At 39.7% G+C, this 26,321-nt stretch overlaps 1 protein-coding gene across 1 annotated transcript in view; it reads left to right on the top strand.

Moving 5' to 3' along the window:
- The first annotated feature begins 1,404 nt into the window (after window positions 1-1,404).
- The window catches only part of AQP9 (aquaporin 9), a 42,345-nt gene continuing 17,428 nt past the window's right edge, over window positions 1,405-26,321 (top strand). Inside the window, exons 1-2 of the mRNA XM_084874917.1 lie at window positions 1,405-1,461; window positions 1,695-1,862. Coding sequence (XP_084731043.1) covers window positions 1,752-1,862 — 111 coding nt within the window. The 5' untranslated portion in view covers window positions 1,405-1,461; window positions 1,695-1,751. The remainder of the gene's footprint in view (window positions 1,462-1,694; window positions 1,863-26,321) is intronic.

Here is a 26,321-nt window from a genome sequence, read left to right as displayed (position 1 = left end):
ACATCTCAGTTGTGATTTCACATATTTCTGTATGTTTGATTATTTCACTTACGTCTGTCTCCCTCACTAGACTCTTTTGCTCATGACAGCCAAGAACCTTCTGTGTTGTTGCTAAGTACAGGCAGGGCGTGACACATAATGAATATGCCATAAATATTTCTTAGATGAGTGAATGAAGAGATAAAAAACCACCTCTGTCTGGTATTAGCTATAGTCGCAGTAATAAAGTTTTGTTTCTCATGTCCATCCTTGGGTCTTGGGAATAGTGTGGTCATAATGGACCCTTCTAAGTAATGATATCCATGATAACTTAACCAGCAGTTTAAGCCAAAATGCTTTATTCTTGTCATGGCTCCATAGTGGTGTGCCCTCAGATAAGATAAGCATTTTTTTTAGCCCTAAACTCTGTGTTTTACCTACAGATCAGGTGTCTCCTTTTACCTTTGAACTTTCAACAGCTGTTTCTCCAAACCTCTCCTTCCCTTCCAGCCTGTCTCCCCAGCCGGAGATGACTGCTGGCCTCCTGCAAAGGTAGGGGAGGTCCTAAAACTGAGCCAGCTCCTCTGTGGGAGGGTTGGGAGGAAGCGTGGGACTGCCTTTGTATTCAGAAACAACTGCTGGATTCTATTTCTTCAGACAAACTTGTTTTGAAAAGAACAAGGCTTGAATATTTGACATGACAAGGAGCTAGTTCTAAACACTGTTGTCTGAAAGGGTGTCTAGGAACCAAATATAGGTGTATTTACCCCCTTTCTTGTTTAATTGGGCTCCTATATATTCAGATTGCTCTCTTTCTGCTTCAGTGACGTCTAAGCAGTCTGAGTTTTCAGCTGCTGTTGTTTATTTTCTAGATAGTTCGCCTAAATAGGTCCTGGAAAGTGAAAGGGAGAAACTTGGTTTTCAAACTGGAATGTTTCTTCAGAAGAAGCTCAGCAAGTTGGCTTCTCCACCTTTCTGATTCTTGGATCCCTAACTCTCCTCCGTAGATGAAGTGCAGTTTCAGATCCCATCCGGTGCTATAGACTTGCAGTGTGAAACTTGTCATGGTGTCTCTGTATGTTAATTTCTCCATCCCTAGAATGGACGCAATGATTCTTACCAGTCTCAGGGACACATCATTAAATCACGGAAATGATGTCAGAGGAAAATAAGGATGACTCATCTCGCAGAAAGGCATAGCTATACTTTCTTCGTGTTCTTTAATGTGCATGAAAATCTCGTTCAAAAAAGAAGTATTCGTACCTGAGTTGACGATTCCAAGTGCACCGCAACCATCCACTTCTGAATAGGAGTAGAAAAATGCGAACCATTTCTGTGTGCCATTGTGTAACACAGAAATCTCTGGCCTGGAGCCCATTGCTGTGGTTTGGCAACATAATGAGCACATCTCTTTTTTCATCTCTTGAAGAAAAAAAAGCAACACACACAACCCAACAGAGAAAAAGCACCTTGAGCATAAAGGTAATGATTAATCCACCAGGCACAAAAAAAGGATAAAAAGAACCTTTTGGGATTTCAAAGGTTTTAACTCACTAACTTAAAGAAATAGCAGTGAACAGGGAGTGACAATTTCCCTAGGAGAGGATTAAGTCACGAGCTGTAATTGGGACAGTGCGGAGTCGAATAATCTTATCAGAGATCTCCAGGTATTTATGAGCGGTTGTCAAAACTTCCTTTTACATGTGCGAGTGAAGTAGGGAGCAGAAGAAGCAGGTTCTGGTGGAAAAGGTGGTCCTTGGAGAAGCCACACGATGCAGCCAGAGAAGCAATGGAGGAAGAAAAGCTTCAAGCAGAGACTGGCGTTGAAGAGCAGTTTGGCTAAAGAAACACTCTCCGAGTTCTTGGGCACGTGTATAATGATCGTGAGTATTTCTTGATTTTCAGATTTCCAAATCTATGCCTCCCTCTCAACCTAGTTCCTGGGGGACACTTTTGTTTTGGTTTCTTTAAGTTTGTCAGTAGATTTATCTCTTCCAGGAAGCAGCAAGTTGCTTACAGGCTGTGTAACTACTTAGAGGTCTCAATATTAGGTTCCCATTTACTCCTTTCATTTATTCACAAGACTTGGTGGGAGTGGAAGAGGAGGGAGCTTGAAGTACTGTTTTAATTTCAGAGATTTACTTGGACCTTAAGGTGGCCTTGTAATTAATGTCAGATATGAGAATTTTTTTTTCATTGACTCATTGATTTATACCCTGTTTGTTTAACACAAATATTGGGGTGACTCAGTCACTTGAAATAAGTATTGACAGCCAATAAATATGGGAGATAAAAAACAGTTCATTATTGTGTTGGTAGATCACTTGACTCTTAAATTAAAAATTGCACGAGACAGAAACAGTGCACTGGGCACTAGCCTAGCTTTGGCGTTGCACCATTTCCCCCTCTAACTCAAGCTAATTACTAAAGAGCTTTAATTAGACAATTACAAGAACCTTCTATTTATATGTAAAGGAAGAGCTGATTCTAAACTTCTTGAGGATTTTATCTAGAGATTTCCTTGACTGTTAATAAAACATTAGAAAGTTTACTAGAGTAGCATGGGCTCTAGGTTTTTATCCTGTTGCCTGTTTTCCCACATTCTCTGGACCCTGAATTTTCAGTTGGAGCCAGACCATTTGTTTTTGGGGGTTTTGTGTGTATGTGTGTTTTTAAATCTTCACTTGAGAATAGTTTTCCATTGATATTAGAAAGAGTGGAGGAGAGAGGGAAAGACAGAAATACTGATGTGAGAGAAACACATCCATAGGTTGCCTCCTGCACCCGAAGTATGTGCCCTTGACCGGAATCAAACCCAGGATCATTCAGTCTGCAGGCAGACACTACTCTATAACTGAGCCAAACCCATGGTGCCAGACCATTTGTGAACAGAAAATTAAATCTTTGATTATTCTCGTGTGTAGCAACTACTGATTTTAATTTGTTTTTAAAAATAATCTGCTCAAGGATTCCTTACTCCAGATAAAAATTTTATTTTTCTTAAGGTAATAGAGAATTGCCCATAAACTTTGTACATTAAAATTTATTTGGTAAGGAAAAAGTTATTTGGTAATATACAGCATGGTGACTACAGTTGATAATACTGTATTGTCTATTTGAAAGTTGCTAACTAGATCTTAAAACTTATAAGAAAAAATTATAAAACTATGGTGATAAATGTTAACTTATTGTGGTGATCATTTCACAATATATACAAATGTCAAAATATTAGGTTGTGCACCTGAAACTAGTATAATGTTATATGTCAATTATACCTCAATTTCTAAAAAATATTTGCTTTGGGTAAATACATAGTAATTTAGGAGAATAAGCCAAAATTGAGAAATGAATGTGAACTTGGGGATGTGAACATAAGATGAGAGAGAGTCATTTTTTCTGGTCTCTGATAGCTTCTTTTTTTTTTTTTTTTTTTTTAAATATATATTTTATTGATTTTTTACAGAGAGGAAGGGAGAGAGATAGAGAGCTAGAAACATCGATGAGAGAGAAACATCAACCAGCTGCCTCTTGCACACGCCCTATTGGGGATGCGCCTGCAACCAACGTACATGCCCTTGACCGGAATCGAACCTGGGACCTTTCAGTCCACAGACCGAAGCTCTACCACGGAGCCAAACCGGTTTTGGCTGATAGCTTCTTTTTTTATCTAATTCACCCAAGTATGTTAAAGGCCTTAGGGAAGATTTTTCGTATTGCTTCTGGGCTATTCTTACCCACATGATTGGGTAAAGGAGATTGTGAAAGAAAAGAATCAAAGCCCAGGATTCTTTTGATTTTAGTTATTGCTTTCTGGAAAATTGTGCTCAAGGAGATAGACATCCTCAGGTCAGGGTCACCTTATAATTGACAATTTGGTCCCAAAGAGGAGAGTGGTTGTCATCCCTGACTTCTGCTCACAGTAACCTTGCTTCCAGAGAACGTGAAGCAAGTTCTGTTACAACTCTTGAGTGTTCTGCAGAGTAGGAAGTAAACACCCATTTTGTAACCAAAAAAGTTAAAACTCTGATTTCTTAACAAGAACCTGTTTCATAATCCCATCCAGGCTGGGTTAAGTAAGTGAAAATTGCTTTCAGCCATTCACTATTCTACTGTTAAAAATCAAACACAAATCCAACTGTGTCAATATAAAGATCTAATTGGCTTTATGAAGTGATTCATAAATTGGGCAGCATCCCATCTTAGCAACTAGAAGGGGGAGGGGGGGTCCAAGGATTGAAAGGCTTTATAGGTAGAAAGAGGTAACTCTTAACTAATTAGAGTGGATTAATTCAGGCAAGGCCCATTTCTTTAGGGTAAGGCAGGGTGTTATTAGGAGGGTTTTATATAAAAAGAAAGGATTATTTTTGGGTCCGGACATCTTTGGAGGGAAAAGAAGGGAAGGGTTTTAACATGCAAATTGCCTCTTTCTATGGGTTGGGGACAATGGAGAGGGCCCACAGCATAGATCCTTACTGGTGCTAGGCCAGAAAATTTCAGAGTGGTTGATTAAAATTATGTTTCTGGAGAGGTTGAAACTGCAATTAAACCAGGTATGAAATCTAGTTTAGGTATCATGACTTCCAGCACAAGTGACCATTTTGGGCCTGTGGTTTTCTGTTTAAAAACTACTCCTACAGCCCTGACTGGGTGGCTCAGTCACTTGGAGCGTTGTCCCATAAAGCCAAAATTCTCTCTTCTTCTTCTTTTTCTTCTTCTTCTTCTTCTTCTTCTTCTTCTTCTTCTTCTTCTTCTTCTTCTTCTCTCTCTTTCTCCTCCTTCCCCTCTCTAAAATCAATAAACACATACCTGTGGGTGAGGATTTTAAAAAATTAAATTAAAAAAAACACACCACTCATACACCTAGCAGTCTCTTCCCCTAGCATTCAAGAGGGAAGCTAAAAAAATAATATCTTACTATTTTATGTTGGAAAATTAACCAATCCATTTCTGAAAAGCTTGATTTCCATCTATATTGTACGCTTATTTATTTATTTATTTTAAATATATTTTTATTGATCTTAGAGAGGAAGAGAGATGGAGAGAGAGATAGAAACATCAATGATGAGAGAGAATAATTGATTGGTTGCCTTCTCCACACCCATTACTGGGGATCGAGCCCACAGCCCAGGCATGTGCCCTTGGCTGGAATCGAACTTGGGACCCTTCAGGCCATAGGTTGATGCTCTATCCACTGAACCAAACCAGCTAGGGCTGCACGCTTATTTAAAGCAAACCCTGATGAAATCTATGATAGTGATTACAAGCTCCAATTTTGTTGAGGCCTGTGGGGATGTACAGACAAGTTGCCACACAGACACAATTACTTTTTAATCCATAAATCTATATTGTTTTGCTCAAAGATTTCCAGAATAGTTGTCTCTGCTGTATTAAAAAATGTGCATTTTGCCTTGTTTTCTCTGGTAAAAAGCTCTGCATTCTGATAAGGCAGGGAAAGGAAGCCTTAAACAGATGGCAGAGGATGTTGAGGACTCATTAGTGCTTCAGGTTTGTGAAGCTGGTTCCTCTTCCCTCCCCACCAAACTCTCCCACTCTGGGAGTTTGGGGCCGTTTCCCCCACCAAAACCAACACAAAACCAAACAAAATGCTCTTTGGGGAATTCATGTCACTTAAACTCACTCATGTCATGGTGTGAATGACTAATAAGGCCCACTGGTAGCATTAAGGGAAGGGATGGCCCATGAGAAATTCTTGGTAAACTACAGCTAAAAACAATAATGACATCACAAGCCAAGGAACTAGCTCGAATTTGGCTTTTTAGGTATTAAGATAGGTAGGTCTTCTTGCCTTTGCTAATGTCAGGAAGGAGGTCTTATTATCACCCATCAACAGTTGGAGAAATGAAAACTAAAAGAGATGAAATAACTGGCCCAAACCAGAAAAGCAGTAAACTGGAATTCTTTTTTTATTCTAGAACCTAGAGCCCATTGTTGGAACTATTTTAGCGATCTCCTTGGTAGATAGTAAGACTCCCTCTGCTTTAACAGATTAGAGCCATAGCTTGCTTGAGGGCATGCGAGTTGGTCAAGGGCACGTAAGTTTAAACCTGTAAGCACTTGAGACCAGATTGTTAGTTATGCCCAGAAGCCAAAGTCTTTACTTTCTTGGAAGCTGAAAGACTGTTCAGTGCAGGTAGAGAGGTATTAAGTGAAGGTAGAGCTCAGGCCTGTGCATGTGGGTTCATGGTCTGGTGATTTCAAACTACACCTTAAAAACACTACATGTGAAGTTCCTGATACCAGAAACACTTATTCAATTCCATTTCCTTTCCCCCTTTCTCACTCTTTCCCCTTCTGCTCAGAATCCTTGTAGTATTTGAAAACAACTGCTTTGTCTCCTCCTGGCCAAAATCTTGCAGGCTCCTTTCTCCAGCATCTGCCATAGAATTCTGCTCATACATACTAGTAAGTGGGAGCCCAGACATATGTGTTGAATTTAAATTTTTTCCCCCCTGAACATTCTACAATCTCCAGTTATTTCTCGTATGTTCACTCCTTGCTATTCTATGTGTGCTCTTCTCTCTTTAAGCATTTCAGCATTCTTTGACACAGCCCATCCTCTTGAAGATGCTGAGAAGAATAGCCCCGCAAGCAGCCATGTGGCCTGTGGTAGGAGGGCATCCTTCTAGGGCTGAACTTCTGAGTAGGTAGCACCTATTTGTGTATTGGTGAAGACCCTAAATTCTTTTCTCACCCTGTGTCAAGCTTGCATATTAGAGGTCTACTTTTTGACATTTCCAAGAACGAAACAATGTGAATCCTTTTTTAAAAAGTGATATCCTTCATGGGTGTCCTGAAGGGAAATACAAAAGCTAATACGACACAGACTATGGGTGGGCACAGGGGAATGGGCAGTGCAGGAGAGAGGGAGGAAATGAGATGAATGGTACATGAGAAACTTCAGACTCTCAGTGTTTCCCACCTCTGCTCCTGACTTCCTCCATGACTTCCTGCCCCAATTCTCTCCCAGCTGGAGTCACTGGGTTAATCATTTCATTCTAGGAAGGTTCTCAGATAGGCTTTCTATAGAAATTCTAGAGCTTTAAAATCATTATTACAAAGTGTGCGCAGATCTTGGAGTAGGCATATTTCATTTTAGAGTTGTTGTTTTTTTTAATACGTTTTTATTGATTTTAAAGAGAGAGTAAGGGACAGGGATAGAGAGAAACAGCAGTGAGAAACATCATTCGGCTGCCTCCTGCACACCCCCTATTGGGGATCAAGCCCAAAACTTGGGCATGTGCCCTGACTGGAGACCTCTCGGTTCATGGGTCGATGCTCAACCACAGGCACACCAGCAGGGCAAGAGAACTTAAAAAAAAAAAAAAATTATTGATTGATTTGAAAAAGACAGACAGACAGTGACATCAATATGTTCCATATTTCCATATATTTATTCATTCATTGGTTGATTCTTGTATGTGCCCTGATTGGAGATAGAACCCGAACCTTGGGAGGATGTTTTAACCAACTGTGCTACCAGGCCAGGGCCCATTTTAGAGAGCTTTGAGAATATATATATATATATATATATATATATATATATATATATATATATATATGTGTGTGTGTGTGTGTGTGTGTGTGTGTGTGTGTGTGTGTGTGTATTCCAAATTTAGAGTGAAATAGGAAAGTTCTTCAAATAAGCCAATTCTTAAAATAAGTCGGCTTTGCAGGGCATAATTCAGGGCAGTTTGGGTCTACTTCATTATTTAGAATTCTCAGGTACTGGAGGACAGATGGGATAGGGGTGGGATGGATGGAATTGGCCCTTCATATTGATGGGGAAGCCAAGGCACAGGCTGGCACAGCCATGTATCTTGTATCTTTCCTGGGAGGGAGAGAGGGATAAGAGAAGGAGGGAGGGGAAGAGGGAGAGGGAGAGAGATCAACTCCATCCTTCCAGATGGGGAAATAGATATAATTAAGAGGTTTACCCAAGATCACCCTGCCCATGAATGGAAGAACTGGGCTTGATATCTTGGCTTGAGTCATTCCTAATATACTGTAGTTTGATGAGATAGAACTCTTTTCATGTGAAATCCCAAAAAGAACATCACTAGTTTTATAGCCTAAAGTACATTAGCTAGTAGAGGTGTCAAGAGATGATTATATGGAACAGACATGATCATGGCAGGAAAATTTTATTTTTCATTATATATATATATATATATATATATATATATATATATATATATATATATATATTTGATTTTTTTACTGAGAGGAAGGGAGAGGGATAGAGAGTCAGAAACATGGATCAGCTGCCTCCTGCACACCCCCCACTGGGGATGTGCCCGAAACCAAGGTACATGTCCTTGACCGGAATCGAACCCAGGACCCTTGAGTCCCAAGGCCGACGCTCTATCCACTGAGCCAAACCGGCTAGGGCTCATGGCAGGAAAATTTTATAGAAAGTCTATTAGTATAGATGTTGTGGGTCTCTTTATCACCAGGTGGTTCTGCCATGGCTCCAACGAACACACTGACCATGTGTTTTTCCCCTTGGGACGTCTATATTCTGTGAGCCAGCAAAGGACCTATAGGAAAGTGAGTCTCAAGAGACTCTGTAACTCCTCTCTTGCTTTCTGCCTCAACAGTCTCCTGATCTCTATCTGTCTCCTCTCTACTTGGCTCTGTTTAATGCTTTGCAAAGGTATGCCCCCCACTTCAAGCTTGAGGGATTCAGAACGGGGGTCCCCCAGAACTGGAGCTATCAGATTGCCAACAGGTAATAGGACAGAAGTCTTCACTGTCAGCAATGCCTTGGCTGATTCTGGCCATGCATGGCTAGACTACCAGAGGCTTGGAAGGATCCACATCCCTGGGCTCTCACACACTGGCTTTGGGATGAAGTGGTCTCTGTTGTCCAGTCCCTGTATCCATCAGATGAGGGAACAGAGACCACATGCTCCGTTTCTGTCAAGTGCCCTTTCTACCACAGCAGGATATCCGAGAGACCATCCACAGTCAATCCTACCTGTTTCTTAACTATTGTCTTTTGACTTATGTCCCATACTTAGCCTTTCATGGATATGTACTGTGTACTTGGGTGTCCTGTCACAGCAAGAAAGTCCACACTTCTAAAAATCTGAACACATGAACAAGCTAACCATGGAGGATTCTTGCTCCGTACCTTCACTGGGGCATAAAAGGGCCTTGAAGCAGGGAGCTAAAGAAGCATAGTCCTCTGCCTTTAAATAGTGATAACATCAAAAGATAGTGAATGGGTTAACATTTACTGAACATACCATATACCAAGACACTCATTCCTTGAAAAATCTCAAGACATAAGGGGATTGTTCTTATTTTACAGCCGAGGACGTCAAGGATCAGTAGATTAAGCAACTAGACCACAGGCAAGTGAGTGGTGGAGCTGGGATTAGAGTCAAATCTCTGGTCTCTTCACTGTGCTGAAGTTACCATTCTCCTATTTTTTTTTTTTTCTAAGAAGATGAGAGCTTCAATTTTTTTTTTCTAGTCCTTAAATATTTAAATTTCTCTGTCTTTTTATTGCAGTTAAAACCTCTTGCAATATTGTAAGAAGCTGCAATTGTGGCATTCTTATTTTATTTCAACTTTAAGGAATGTGCTTCTCATGTTTTGCCATTAAGTGTGATGGTTTCTTTAGATTTTTGCTAGACATCCTTGATCTGAGTAAGGAAATTGGTTTATTCTTTATTTACTAAAGTGTTCATTAGAAATGATCACTGATTTTTTAAAATACCCTTTCTACATCTATTGAGAGAAGCTTATGGGTTTCTTTTCATCTGTTGATGAAGAAAATTACATTGATAAATATGTTTAGCATTAAATTGTCTTTACATTTTTGAGCTTTATTCCTACCTAATCATGCAGCATTCAGTTTGCATGTTTGTTTGTTTTTTTAATATATTTTATTGATTTTTTTACAGAGAGGAAGAGAGAGGGATAGAGAGTTAGAAACATCTACCAGAGAGAAACATCGATCAGCTGCCTCTTGCACACCCCTTAATGGGTAATTGCCCGCAACCAAGGTACATGCCCTTGACCGGAATCGAATCTGGAACTTTTCAGTCCACAGGCCAACGCTCTATCCACTGAGCCAAACCGGTCTCGGCAGTTTGCAATGTTTTATTAAGGATTTGGATTATAAATTCTTTTAATTATGTTATTCTTGTCAAATTTTATTACCAAGATTATATTAGCCTCATGAAATAAACTGGAGTCCTTTCCATCTCTTTATATTTTCTGGAACACATTGTATAAAATGAGGATTATCTGTTCCTTGAAGATTATTTTGCATGTGCATTGTAAACAACAACGGCAAGTCAGGTGTTTCTGAGAGATTTCTCTAGCAGTTACACCTAATTTAGATTTTCTATTCTTAATTCCATTTTGGCAATCTATATTCTTTCCAGGAAACTGTACTTTGTTTTTGTTTCCAAATGTAGCTCTTCAAAATTCTTAATACTTTCAGGATTAATAAAATGAAAGTAATAATTTTGAAATGATTTTTCATAGCATTTACTTATGGCTTTTATAATTTCTACTTATAGTAAAGTTCTCTTTTTAATTTTTAACATGGTTTCTTTGTCTTCCACTCAGTAGTTTGTTTTCTTACAATCCTTTTCTTGAATTGATCAGCTTTCTTTATTTCTCTCTTTTCCCCCTATTTGTCTTTTTATAAGTACTTAACCTTACTTTTTTTTTTTTAATATACTTTATTGATTTCTTACAGGGAGGAAGGGAGAGGGATAGAGAGCTAGAAACATCGATGAGAGAGAAACACCGACCAGCCGCCTCCCGCACCCCCCCCACCGGGGATGTGCCTGCAACCAAGGTACATGCCCTTGACCGGAATCGAACCTGGAACCTTTCAGTCCACAGGCTGATGCTCTATCCACTGAGCCAAACCAGTTTCGGCATTAACGTTACATTCTTTAAAAAGATATATTCTTGAGCTAACAAAATGTGAAGTGAATTAAGATTTTCTGAACAACATTAAAAATTTTAAAATCTTAATTGTAATCAACTATTCCATATTACATGTCATTATTGTCTAATACTTAAATTCTATTCTCACTATTACTGTTATTGGTGTTTTAATAGTGAATACTTATAAGTTTTCTACCATATCCCAGTTCATTTTCTAATCATTACTGTACACATCCATTATTTTGTTTTAGGTGCAATCTCCTTTGTGTAGTAGAAACTTTCTTTAGGAAATTTTTCAGAGAGGATGTGTGAGGAATAAACTTTGTTTGACTGAATATGTCTTTATTTCACTCTCAAGACTCAATGTTAAATTTTAGGTTAACGATTGATTGGTTTTCCTTGGCATTTCCATCCTAATGTGTCTATTACTGCCAGTGACAAGTCTGTTATTGTTGGTTTAATTTTGTCCTTAGTAGTCTGCATTTCTCTGGTTATATTTGAGTTTCTCTGTCTTTTATTCTGAAATTTCACTATGACATGACTAGGGGCTCATCTTCTATTTAAGGATTTGCAATTTTCACCAGTTCTGGAAAATTCTCAGCTTTATTACATTGTCTCTCTGCCAGACTCTTTATTTTCTTTGTTTAGAACTCCTATTATGCTTGCATATATGCTTGACCCTCTCACTTTTCTTATCTCATTCACTCTTTCATATTTCTATTTCTTTTTAAAAAATATATTTTATTGATTTTTTTTTTTTTTTTTTTTTTTTTTTTACAGATAGGAAGGGAGAGGGATAGAGAGTTAGAAACATCAATGAGAGAGAAACATTGATCACCTGCCTCCTGCACACCCCTACTGGGTATGTGACCACAACCAAGGTACATGCCCTTGACCGGAATCGAACGTGGGACCTTTCAGTCCACAGGTCAGTGCTCTATCCACTGAGCCAAACCAGTCAGAGCAAATTTCTATTTCTTAATCTCTCCATAATGAGTTTTATGTAGTTGTCTTGAATCAATCTTCCAATTCACTAATTCCCTACGCAGTTGTATTTAACATCTATTTAACACACTCATTAACTGTAGTTTCATTAATGTTTTCATTTCTAGAAATTCCATTGGTTGTTTTGTTTTTTTCTTACATGTTTATGTCTTTTATCTCTTTAACTCACTAGGCTTAATATATCTATGGTATTTTATAATTATTCTATCACCTCCTTGTTTATTTTATCCACTGACAAAAGGATCATTTCCTTATTGTTTTGTAAATCTGTACTGTAAACACTTCAGGAAGGTTTCCTTTCTCTGTGGGAATTCCATATGGCCAGTACACGTTTGCATTTGCTTCTGCTAAGTTGCCCAGGGATTTCACCAATCAGGAAAAAATTTGTATCATGAAATTAAAACAGAAAAAAGGAAACTGATGAATGTGGGTGCCTCCCTGAAGAGCACTTTCCCTGCAGAATGACTCTCTGGTCCCTTCCTCCCACATGAGATGGATGATCATGAATGACTATAAATCCCATGCTTTCTCTAAATAGGCTGGTTCTCAAATCCTTAGACGCTGAGTCAGTATCAGCTGAAGGGAGATTTTCCTGCAGGCTTTCCCTTATTAGTAGTGACATGACGGGCTAGACTAACCTGGAAACTTTGTGAGTTCCAAAGGAACTGGGGAGAAAAGCCAACTTGACTCTGCCTATCAGAACTCTGCTTTTTCATGGTGACCTAGAAATGACTCTGACTTTGAAAGGGGAAATACTTTTGTTTTCTACTTCCCAAAAGTGGGTTTGGTTGGTTTTTCTTTAGAGACAAGTACATTGCAACATATTCTCATTACTTGACAAGAAAGGAGAACATAAGAATGAGAGCAGAAGTTGACTTGTTTTTACTCATCAACCTTGTGATGAAGATATGACAAAAAGTGGAGGATAGGTGAAGAAGATAAGCCTCAAAAGGGAGATAATCAGTAAAACTGATCTAAATGCTCAGACATCCCAGCAGTGATGGTTACTCCCATCATCCTGTGGGCACCATATTTATGTCTGATCTAGGATGGCTACCTAAAAGCAAAGTAAATAGTTAAGCGAAAAGATGCTGGCAAAATTTGCCCAGCCCCTGACCCCTTTTCCATCTTGATAGATTGGCTGGTCATGCTAAGGCACAGACCTGGGATGACCAGTAAATACCAAAAGGAAGTGAGGTCTTAGTCCCTCTCAGACTAGAATCAGCCCACATGCTCTACTCTGTCTGAAAGTTTAGTCTTCCTGAGGAGAAAATCTTCTCCAAATCCTATGCCTCTATCCACAGTGAGTGGTTAAAGAAGTTGGGGTATGACTCCACTTCTGGGTATGTTTCTGAAGAAACCCAAATCACCAATTCAAAATATTTGTCATGTTCATCGAAGGTTTATTATAGATGAAATTTGTGTTATATACTGGTATATACAATGTGTTAGCATAAGAAACATTCAAACCTACAGAGAATTTTTATGAGTTTGAGTCAAACAATTGCCGGGAAGCAAAATTCTAAAGGGCTAAGAGAATGCTCTGGAAAATCGCAGTCCTCACCTCACGTCATAATCAAAAAAAGAGGCTTGAGGGGGTTACATGAAATCCATTGATGACAGATTAGGGAGGCAGGAGAACAAAGGGGTGGGGAGCTCTGGGATTGGATAAAAAGTAGTGTGTCCAAAACTCTGGGGAGGGAGGGTATGTACGGGAGGCGGGGGGGCATTGGTATATGTACAAAAATAATTTAATAAAAAATATATTTAAAAAAAAGTAGTGATAGACCCATACTTTTACATAGGTGAGTACAGGATAGTTATTAACACAATAATAACAATGGGAGGATTTGTGGTCTGTGCCCAGGATTTGTGATCTGTGCCCAGAAGCATCTGAATAAAGCAAAGTTGCTGAAACCGGTTTGGCTCAGTGAATAGAGCGTTGGTCTGCGGAATGAAAGGTCCCAGGTTCGCTTTCATTGATTGGCTTATTTCACTCAGCATGATGTTCTCCAATTCCATCCAGGTTGCTACAAATGATGAGAATCCCTTCTTTTTTTATGGCAGCATAGTATTCCATTGTGTAGATGTACCATAGTTTTTTGATCCAATCATCTGTTGACGGGCACCTAGGCTGTTTCCAAATTCTGGCTATTGTAGATTGTGCTGCTATGAACATAGGGGTGCATATATCCTTTCTGATTGGTGTTTCCTCACTCATTTATGGATAATAAAGAACATTATAAACTGATGAACCAAAAGGTAGATATAGAGACAGTAAAGCAACAAGCAGACTGTCAAATTACAGTTGGGAGTGGAGGAAGATCTGGGGGAGATAACAGATCAACTGAAGGACTTGTATACATGCATATAAGTACAACCAATGGACATAAAACTTTGGGGAGGGATGGTGTGTATGGGAGGGAGGGAGGGGGCAAAAAAAATTTTAAAAATCAATAAAATATATTTAAAAAATAATAAAAAAAATAAAAAGAAAAAGAAACTTGTCTTAAAAAAAAAAAAAAAGAAAAGAAAAGAAAAAAGAAAAAAGAAAGGTCCCAGGTTCTATTCCGGTCAAGGGCATATACACTGGTTGCCGGCACATCACCAGTGGGGGGTGTGCAGGAGGCAGCTAATCAATGTTTCTCTCTCATCGATGTTTCTGGCTATCTATCTCTTTCCCTTCCTCTCTGAAAAATCAATAAAATATATTAAAATAAATAAATAAATGAATAAAGCAAAGTTACTAACTTCCCAAAGATATGTTATCAGAAGATGCAATAGATAGGCTCAATTAAGGTAAATATTTACTTTTATCAGGGAAGATTCTAGCCTAGGATGTGACTACTTGCCTTGAACTGCTTTTAGTTAAAACAGTTTAATATCAGACAATCCTATGTGGATACTTTAGGTCTCTGAGTTTATAAGGCTGCCATTCAGGCATCCCTGAGCTTGTCAGGTTTAGTATGTGGAATATTCAAAGAATGGAATCTTTCCATTTGTGACAGCATGGATTATGAAATAGGTCAATCAGAGAAATACAAAAACCATGTGATTTCACTCATCTGTGGAATCTAAAGAAAAAAATAAAATGAACAAATAAAATAGAAATAGACTCATTGACACAGTGAACATACAGATGGTTGCCTGAGGGGAGGGGACTTGGGGGAATGGGTGATAAAAGTGGTGGAATTAAGAAGCACTAATTGGTAGTCACAAAATAGTCGGGAGTGTTAAGTACAGCATAAGGAATACAGTCAGTAATGTAATAACTATATGGTATCAGATCAGTACTGGAAATGTTGAGGGGAACAGTTCGTAAAAGTATGATTGTCTAATCACTGTGTTGTACACCTGAAACTAATACAAAATAATATTGAATGTAAACTGTAATTGAAAAATTTTAAATAAAAGAGTTCATTGCAAAGGGATGCATCCATGAAATGAACTCTTATAGCTATTGAAGATAGAGAAGCCAGTCTTCATATGCTGATATGGAATGGCTCTCTAAGCTATCAGATGGAAAGAGTAGGCAGAGAATAGTATTTATCAAATACTCCTGTTGGTATACACATATTTTTTAAAAATGTCTTTATTGATTAAGGTATCACATATTTGTCCTAAACCCCCCATTCCAATTCCCCCACACACACACTCGTGCCCCCATGCCCCTATTGTCCTTGACCACTGGTTAGGCTCATATGTATGCACATAAGTCCTTTGGTTGATCTCTACCTTTTATCCCCACCCTCTCTTTGAGGTGCAACAGTCTGAAACATGGCTCCTTATCTCTGGGTCTTGTTCATCAGTCTATGTTGTTCACCATTTCCCCTAGATGAGTGAGATCATGTCCTACTAGAAATATAAGAATAAAAAATGAGACAAGCATTTGTTATGCTAATAATCGTTATGCTGAAAGGCATATCAATCAGTCTGTAGAGAGTTTCTTTCTGGGCCACCAGTTCTTTTGAGACCCAATTTCAATGGGCAAATGGTGGTAATGCAGGTCCAACCCTCTCTGGTTTGGTCCTGGGCAACCTGCAGTGATACACAGCTGCTTACTGCTATTATGGCAAGGCGTCATCAGCGTCTTCCATCTCTGGACTGTTTCTCTTCTGTCTTCATGGTTGGAGTAGTCCTGTCAATTCCTCTCTGTTGCCAGAATCCACATGGTCTCGGAGTTGTTTTCCAAAAATATACAAACATATTCTTGACCAAAAGTTAATAAAGGAATATTTTTTATAAATTTGACTTGGGATCCTTTGTCATTTTTTGCCCAAATGATTTTCCTCTGGCTTGTTTTGACACCATCTGTGTTTTTCATGGGTGTCTTGCTGATAGCATTACAATTAATTTTCTAAAGTACAAATTTTCTAAATGTAATTTACTTTTAGGATATTTTTCCTTACATGATATTCTTCTACTTTCCCCCTTTTTTATTTAAATATTAGGAGGCTTTTGAAAATTTTATAATGTAGTCTTGATAGCTTTTAAATTTTAATTTTTTGCACTATAATATGACTGCTTTAGGTTCATTTCCTGTTGTGAGTTTTTATCCCGAGATGAACTACCAATAAAAATGTTAGTTAGCACTTTAGGAACTGCTTTTTGTCCAGTACAATTAGTTTTTCTAGGATATTTGCTTATTTCAATTAGCCAATTTAAATTAGCCTGAAAACTTGTCTACTATTTTACTGTCAAATATATTACTCTAAAACAATCTTATTTTGCCATGTAAACATTAGGGGAAAGGATTATTTGCCTTCTTGAGTAGGCCCTGAGCATTCCTGGTACTAGGCTGGATTTAGATATCAAAAACCCACTTCCCCACACCATGTTTACAAGACAACTCAAATAAATCTTGTTGTAGTGCAAAGGCAGCTGCTGTCAGCCAAGTCTCTGTCTTTTACCCGGGTCCCAAATTGAGCTGGTTACACACATTTTTTGGCAGAATATACCATAAAGTACTGATATTAATTACCTGTGGAGAATAAAATACAAAATCTGGGGTTGGAAAAGAGACCAATTTCTTATATTTTATTGTCTACCCTTTGTAACTGAAAACTTTTTACATGCCCACATACATTTTCTTCACTCCTTTTGTTGCAGGTAAGTTGCCAGGCGGTGCAGAAGAATTAACCAGCCAGGCACTCAGAGAATATTCAGAAAAGTTGCCTTTATTGCAGATTGTACTAGTGCTGTGACTCTAGGAAGTCAGTCTCCAAATCCAAAGTGATGAATATGGATGAAGCTTTCCCTTTATACCCTTTAGTTCCTTTGTCCCCCAAATATGGATCAGGCTTCTAGACCCTTCTTGGGCTTTGCAGCCCCCCATGAGAATGGATGGTGAGACCACCCTCAGAGTCCTGCCAGCACTAGTGCCAGACCCTCTAGGGATTGTACATGGTTCATGATTTATGGCCTCTGTAAAATGGGTTTATTCCTGGAAACAGGTTCTGCAAGGCAGGACAGTCATCACAGATAAGAATGGAGTTTGATAAGAATGGAGTTTGTTGGCAAGCAACAGTGTGCGTCAGAAGGCAGAAGGCAGGTGACTAGCACAGATTCAGATAGCTAACCACTGAAATGTCTTCTTTTCCCCGTCTCCTGATGCCCATAAAAGAGTTCACTCAAGCAGAGTTTGTCCCTGACAAGTGCTTTAGGGAATTGCTTGAAATAGGGTCTGAAGAACACTAGCTCCATGAAATGCAGATAAAAATTAAGTGAAAAAAAAAATGATGCTGTCTTTCCCAAATATACTTGGGAAACACTGGCATAAACCAAGCTAAGCAATTTTTCTCAACTGTGGAAATTGCCATGTTCACTGGAAATCTCTAACAGGAATAGAATATGTAGCCATCCCTAGATTGACTTTGCCACATATCCCCACCACATTTTTTTTCTTTTTTTTTTTTTTTTTTTTGAGGAGCATCTCATGAAACTATTGATCTGTTAAATATGTTTTAGGAATTTAAGGGCCTAGCATAAATCTAAATCAAATCAGCTTCCAGAATTCCTCCAAGAGTCTCCAGGACTCCAGTTTGAAAGTGAGCCACGGTATACTTGACATCATTGGGCTACTGGATAAACAGAGAATTGACCTTGGTGACCTTCATCCACACACAGCACACTTAGACCCATGTCATCCCAGTATGACCATGCACACTTTGATAAAGAAGTACATTATTGGATTCTTATTCTGGCCCTGGGATTATGATCAAGCTCTTGTCAAAGCTAGCATTATTTGGGATGAGTTGAGGGATATGAATGCCTGGTGTTGGCCAGAAAAGAAGAGCATTGTTTTTTTCAGCCTAGCAGAAATAATAGAGGTTAGTCACCTTTCATTTCTGAGGCCCAAGTCTGTTCTTGGTACTTTTTTCCCCCGGAAAGCACTGAGGTTGGCCATTTGCCTATTCACCTGCTTCTCAAATCTCAGATTTGAGATTCTTCTCTTTTTATGAGCCTGCCCTAATGTCATCTCTTTCAAGTACAGCTGGTTCCTAAGGGTTGATTGATATCCTGATATTCTCTCATGCTGCATGCCACCAAATACTTTATTTGTAACCACAATGTCCAGGTTTCAGTCCTGGTTCTTTGTAACTATTTTTTGTTATGATTAAGAAAGTTTTGTTTTTTAATTAGGAAACTAACTGACTGGAAAGCCATGCACACCTATGCATTCTGTACTAACAAAGGGAACAAGGAGACCCACTGAGACAGCAGCAGTTGTCATGGGAGAAACACAGGGCTGAGAACCAAAGGACTGCCTGCAGACTCGGATTCTGTCACTAATTAGCTGTATGGATTCTATCAAGTTGTCCCATCTTGATAGAATGGGATTAAATGGGATTAAGTATTGGAAAGAATGATGGAAGTAACATGTGTGAGAATGCCTGTCTCAATCCATACATACTGTAAATAAGTGCCCATTCGCCCATCCAGTGGTCAAAAATATGTGCAGTCACACCCGGGCCTTACCACTCGCTGCCTGTGTGAACGTGAGACATTTTCTCTCTCTCTCTCTCTCTCTCTCTCTCTCTCTCTCTCTCTCTCTCTCTCTCTCTCTCTCTCTCTCTTAAATATATTTTATTGATTTTGTACAGAGAGGAAGGGAGAGAGATAGAGAGTTAGAAACATCGATGAGAGTCATCGATCAGCTGCCTCTTGCACACTCCCTACTGGGGATATGCCTGCAACCAAGGTACAGGCCCTTGACCAGAATTGAACCCGGGACCCTTCAGTCCCCAAGCCAATGCTCTATCCATTGAGCCAAACCGGTTTCAGCGTGAGACATTCTCTTGACCTCTTAACCTTTCTAAGCTTTGTTTTCTTATTTGGAAAATGGAGACAGTAAGAGGACCTGATTCATAGAAGTTGTTGTATGAAAAGCGCTTAGCTCATAAAAAGCACTCAATAAATATCAATTGTTATTATTATCATTACATGTTCCAATGGATATAGTCACATAAACTAAACATGTGTATATAATCTGGCAGAGCAGAATGTGGGACTTTTAGCAATGCATGCCTACAGCTCGGGTGGGAAAGCCAAGGTTTGCAGAGAATGCTGTACGGGTAGATTGGCATTTTTTCTCCTTTCTCTCAAATTACAAAAAACAAAACAAAAAAACCCCTAATGTTTGTAGAAGGAGAGAAATAGCTCCCCAAGTGACTCCCTTCTCCAGAGAGAGGACTATGTTTTTTGGTCTCCCTAGCACCACTGTCTTAAAGTTGGACCTGTAGTCGTCCTTCACCGGAAGGCAGTCCAGAGTCTTCCTCCAGGAACTGGGAGGAGTGCTGCATCTTAGCTCAGGTGTGTTCTGCGATATCAGGGGCCAGGAAGTCTCTGGCACCAAAACCTAAATGGCTTTCTCTTTCCAGGGCTTAAAAATGCAATCAATAGCCCTGAATCTTATTGTGACCAAGGAGGTAACATGTATGTGTGAGGTGGACATGATGGGGTCAGGGAGGAAGTAGATAATATGTGCCTTATTGTAGGAGGCACCTGCCACCCAGACCTTGTCCACTGTGGCTGAGCAGGAGTGGTGTAAATCTTGATCAGATTGACCAGTTTTTCAGGAATTTCCAGACCTTGAGTTCTATTTATAATTTTTCTGTTTTTAAAAACTGGCAGCAATTACTTAAGAAAAATGACCATGTGGGCCAAACAAAACACTTCTTTTTTTTTTTTTTTTTTAAATATCTGTCCTTTTTTTAAAAAAAATATATATTTTATTGATTTTGTACAGAGAGGAAGGGAGAGAGATAGAGAGTTAGAAACATCGATGAGAGAGAGTCATCGATCAGCTGCCTCTTGCACACCCCCTACTGGGGATATGCCTGCAACCAAGGTACATGCCCTTGACTGGAAGATACATGCCCTTGACTGGAATCGAACCCGGGACCCTTCAGTCCCCAAGCCAATGCTCTATCCATTGAGCAAAACCGGTCTCGGCCAAATAAAACACTTCTATGAGACAGTCCTACTCGCAGGCTATTTTCAGCCATGGACCACCAGCCTGTGATTGTTCTACAGTGTCCTTAACCACATTCTACAAAAAATAATCACTAGGAAAAGGCAATGGGGAGATTGTGAGGGTCCAGGGCTTCTGTTCAATACCATTGGTTTGTAAGTGGCCTGGCTATTGGAAATCTAATTCCTGTATGCAAGACTGTGATCTCCTCACCCATCCCACCCCCTCCTACCACCCAAATTTGTTGAGACAATAGTAAGAATACCATTTTTATTTCAGTCACTACCAACAGAAATCTTGATCTCATGTAATCTTAATCAAGTTTCTCAGTAGGGCCTAGCTGTTGTACACACACGTGCATATATTGTATAGCTCAGATTTAATAGTATTATGTCAGGTGATTCACTAATTTCAAGTATTGATAAAATGATTCACGAATTTGGGGAGATTTAAATGTTGAAATAACTATCATCTTAGTAAAGCTGAATTACAAAACTATAGCTTTATGCACACTTTTCCCAGGCATAAAGACTTAAACCATTCATTAATAACAAGCTTACAACATCAAATGACAGTACCACACTCCATCGATACTTTTCTTATGATTCTTACCAATTCTCAGCCATCTTATCTCTTTTATTGGTCTACAAGTTTTCAGAGCACCTGTGTGTGTGTGTGTGTGTGTGTGTGTGCGCGTGCACACGCATGCACGCTTTGTTTGGTTTTTATATATTTTTTATTGATTTCAGAGAGGAAGGGAGAGGGAGAGAGAGAGAGAAACATCAATTATGAGAATCATCTATTGTCTGCCTCCTGCATGCCCCACACTGGGGATCAAGCCCACAAGCTGGGCATGTGCCATTGACTGAAATTGAACCCAGGACCCTTTAGTTCACTGGCCGATACTCTACCCATTTATAGAGCTCTATCCAAAACCAGTGAGGGCTGTGGTTTGTTTGTTTGTTTGTTTGCTTGTTTTTTAAAATATTTTTGCATCCTTGCTAGTACCAAATACTATTCATGGCACTTAGAATTTTCAAATGTACACATGGAGGAGAGAAAGGAAGAAATAGTTGAATGATAGCCAAGTCCCAATTAGAGTTACTTGTAGATGTGGGTGGGGATCTTATTTTCTGACAATTTGGTATTTTGAAAGACAGACTATTAAATCTGGACAAACCACTTATTTGGCTCAGATACAGGTGAGGGCAGTTCAGTATAAGTGAAGGAACATGGAACTTTGAACACAAATGTTAAAATTGGATTAAAAATATCTTTATTTGTCCTCAGGCAAATTCATTTCTTTTGTTTTTTTTAAATATGTTTTTAATCAATTTTTATAAAGAGGAGTAGAGAGATAGAAACATCAGGATGAGAGAGAATCACTGACTGGCTGCCTCCTGCATGCCCCTATTGGGGTTCAAGTCTGTGGCCTGGGTATTCCCTGACCAGAAATTGAACTGTGGCCTTCTGGTTCATGGGTTGACATTCAACCACTAAACCACACTGGCTGGGCAGGGCTCAGATTTTACATACTCAATGGAAAAATACTTATTAAGTGTGTTTTGTGCTGTGTACTGTTCTAGGAACATCTTGGTCTATACCTTAAAGGAAGTAATAGATGTGCAAGAGATTTGAGAAAGGTCAGATGAAAGAAAATCTGTGGGCTTATCATTCTCTCACCCCATCCCCAGCATTTTGAATCATGATCATCACTTCATCACATTAAGTTTTACAATGTGTCCAGAAATTGTCTTGTTATAGAGGTCATGGCTCAGTTGGGAATTTCCCAGCAGTCCCAACTTACATTTCTTAGAAATTACACCTCCCACTTTTCACATTCTACCACAAACTAACTTTTTCTCTTGAAAAGGTATTTATGCCGGTTTTTTTCCATGCCTGTATTTAGATATTTTAATATCTCTTACAAAATATTGTTTAAGCATGGAATATAAAGAAGCCTAAGCTGGAGGAGATCCAAGATGGCAGCATAGGTAAACATCTAAATTGCCATGCACTACAATTTCAAAACTACAACTAAAAGACAAAATGTCTATCACCCAGAACCATGAGAAAACTGGCTGAGTGGAAGCTCTACAACTAGACTGAAATAGAAAGGAGCATTCAGGGCACAAGTGCTGAAAAACTGAGGTACAGAGGCACGCACGCAATATGGGCTGGCAGCAGATCCCAGCTGGCGGAAGGCGTTGCTTTCTTCAACCCAAAAAGAAACAAGCTCCCAATCTCTCTGAAATCCACTTTCTGGGGAGAAGCTGGACTGTCTGCCATTGGGTTGGAAAGTGAGGGTGACTTGCTTGCAGAGCTGTGTGCAAGAATAATTGTTGTGCTGGGGCGTGAGACATGGGGATGCAGTCAGAGAAACAAAGAGGATTGACTGGCATCCATGGCTGTTTACCATGCCCCAGCCTAGTGACACCCTGAGACTCCGCCCCGCACAATCTACAAACATACCCAAGTTCCCAAGCAGCAGCTTTTGCTTATGAATGGCCTTCTCTATTGCAGTTTAACTTAGCAAATTTGCAACCTGGTGCAGACAGCTCCAAAGCCTCCAAGCTCCAAGCAGGGAGGAGAGGACTGTGGTTCTCACTGTAGCTCCTGCAGGGTGGCCTCAGACAATAGCTGAGCTGCACCCCATTGGAGATCCAGAAGCCAGTGTACCTGCTGGTTAGTGTGAGACACCGGATTTCAACTCCTCACATCCATAAGTGACACATTCGGAGGCAGACTCAGTGAGCACCAAAGCCTAACTGAAACAAGGCCTGCACCATAAGCGTATCTCCAGCACAGCAGTTCTTCCATTACAGACACAGCAGGTCCTGACAGCCAATTGGCCTGGAGGTCAATTCCTCCCAGTGTATGAACAGCAATCAAGGCTTAACTACACCAAGACTTTGCACTCAGCCTACAAAGGGGTGTACCAAGAGTGATCACCTTGGGTAGTTGGGGAAGCTGAGCTACTGGCTCCTATACATCACCTACCACACAAAGCCACTCCATCAACACAGGGAGACAACCAAAATGCGGAGACACAGAAGCATGTCACGAATGGGAAAGATGGAGGAAAGTAAACTACTGGACAACATAGAGTTCAGAATCACATTTATAAGATTACTCAAGAATCTTCTCAAAACCACTGAGAAACTTGAAGAGACCTTCATGGAACTTAATGAGAATGCAAAAAAAAAAAAAAAAAAAAAAAAAAAGTGGAAAGGAACCAGTCAGAAATTAAGCATACACTGTCTGAAATAAAGAATACACAGAAACTCAACTGTAGATCAATGTACCCTAAGAGTCAACCAAAGATCTGGAATATGAGGAAACAAAAAACACCCAACCAGAGAGGCAGAAAGAAAGATGAATCCAAAATTGGAGGATAGTGTAAGGAGCCTCTGGGATGGCTTTAAGAGTACCAACATCCAGATTTTTGGGGTGCCAGAAGAAGAGAGCAGGATAGGCTTATGGAAAGAAATTGAAAGAAATAATGACAGAAAACTTTCCCTACCTGTGAAAGAAATAGACTTACAAGTCCAGGAAGCACAGAGAACTCCTAACAAATGGAATCCGAAGAGGAACACACCAAGACACATCATAATTAAAATGCCAAGGGCAAAAGACAAAGAGAGAATCTGGAAAGCAGCAAGAGAAAAACCGTTAGTTACCGTACCTACAAGGGAGAACCCATATGACTGTCAGCTGATTTTTCAACAGAAACTATGCAGGCCAGAAGGGAGTGGCAAGAAATATTCAAAGTGATGAACAGCAAGAACCTACAACCAAGATTACTCTACCCAGCAAAGCTATCATTCAGAATTGAAGGGCAGATAAAGAACTTTAGACAAGAAAGAGCTAAAGTTCATCACCACCAAACCAGGATTACATGAAATGCTGAAGGGTATTCTTTAAGAAGAGGAATAAGGAAAAGGTAAAGGTAAAAATTATGAACAACAAAAAGACATCAAATACCGTGTTTCCCCGAAAATAAGACATCCTCTGAAAATAAGACCTACTTACAGGTTTCCTTCTGAGTGAAATATAAGGCATCCCCCGAAAATACCCCTCCCCCCCAGGCTAAACATGAGAGATTTGGTCCACTGATTCTGAAAGAAATGGAGTCACAAGAAATTCACCAGGAAATTCAGGAATTGGATTGTTATGATGATGATGTTCCAGAAGATGATGACATGATTGTCATTGAATAAATGAGTAAATTCTTGATACTGTAGGATTCACAGTTTGTCTGGTTTGTGTTGACAACTACCGTACTACCATATACAGGTAATAAATTTCCTTTATTTTCATTTAACAATAAATGTGTACCGTATTCTTCTTCATGGAAAAATAAGACATCCCCTGAAAATAAGACCTAGCGCATCTTTGGGAGCAAAAATTAATGTAAGACACTGTCTTATTTTCGGGGAAACGGTATGTACCTACCAACAAGTGAATCTAAAAATCAAGTGATTAAAAAATCTGAATAATAGAATGGACTGGTGAATATAATAGAATCATGGACATAGAAAGCGAGTGGACTGACAATTCTCAGGGAGAAGAGGGTTTGAGGGGTGCAGGAAGAGATTGGACAAAAATCTTACACCTATAGATGAAGACAGTGGTGGGGGGTAAGGGCATGGGGTGGGGTGGGGAGTCAGGTGGAGGGGAGCTATGGGGGGAGAAAAAGGAACACCTGTAATAATCTGAACAATGAAGATTTTTTTATTTTTAAAAAATATATTTCATTGATTCTTTTACAGAGAGGAAGGGAGAGGGATAAAGAGCTAGAAACATCGATTAGAAACATCGACCAGCTGCCTCCTGCACACCCCGTACCAGGGATTGCCTGAAACAAATGTACATACCCTTAATCGGAATCAAACCTGGGACCTTTCAGTCTGCAGACTGACGCTCTATCCACTGAGCCAAACCGGTTTTGGCAATAAAGATTTATTAAATTTTTAAAAAGCTCAAGCTGCCCTAGTAGGCATTTTAGTCTTAGTGGGATACCACAAGGCAAAGTGGAATATATTGAAGTGACATTGTAAAAACATGGTAGAAGAAGCAGAAGAGCCCTTGAGGCCTTAAATTGTCAGAAAAGTCCAACAAAAATAGAGGATGTTAGATCATTGTATAGAATAGAATGAGTTTGGTTGAGGAGGGTGTCGGGCAAAAAGTTTCTGAAGGCATAGTATGAGCAGGTATATAGAGATGGGAATGGGTGGCATGAGTTCAAAGCATTCGAGTGACCAGGGTGCCAACCTGGCTGAGACAGAAGATTTATGCTGAAGAGTATGGGGCAGAAAGTGTGGGGACATGGAGCAAGGCACTGGAGAGCGAGCTCCTGGGCACCAGGCTGAGGGGTTTGTGCTGGCCCTTCCTCAGCAATGGGGGGCGGCAGATATGAACCATGCCTCATCTGGCACTGGCTGGGGAGACACTAGAAGTGGGGACACTAGTCGGAGGCTGCAGAAGAAGGCTCAGAAGGTTGGGGAATGGTTGGCTATGGGTGGCGAAGAGAAGAGGACAGAATACTAAAGGATTCCAGAATGCTTGGCTTGGGTGTTTGGGAATGACTGGCGGTATCTTGCCCACCAATCAGTCTTTTGTAGGAGCTCTGCCTTTCAAATGGCTTTCTTTTCCGCTGAGTTTTTCGGGGGGTTTTGTGGGGGGTTTTTTTTTGTTTGTTTGTTTGTTTTGTTTTGTTTTTGGCCTCCTGGAACCTAGAGATTTTTTAATTTTTTTAAAGAAGGAAGAGAACATGTTCCTGCTGCAAGTTTCTTTGGCATCTAATGTAGGGTCTGGAGCCAAGTCTAGGATTAAAGTCAAAGGCAGCCTGAGTTCTCCCTTGGAGATATCAACCCCTCCCACTTCTCTCTACTTTCTTGCCATTATATAGAACTAACATAGTCATTAT

The sequence above is a fragment of the Pipistrellus hanaki genome (genome assembly GCF_964339955.1).
Source record: "Pipistrellus hanaki genome assembly, chromosome: 1".
In the NCBI taxonomy this organism is placed as follows: Eukaryota; Metazoa; Chordata; class Mammalia; order Chiroptera; family Vespertilionidae; genus Pipistrellus; species Pipistrellus hanaki.
This window is presented reverse-complemented; position numbering and strand designations above follow the sequence as displayed.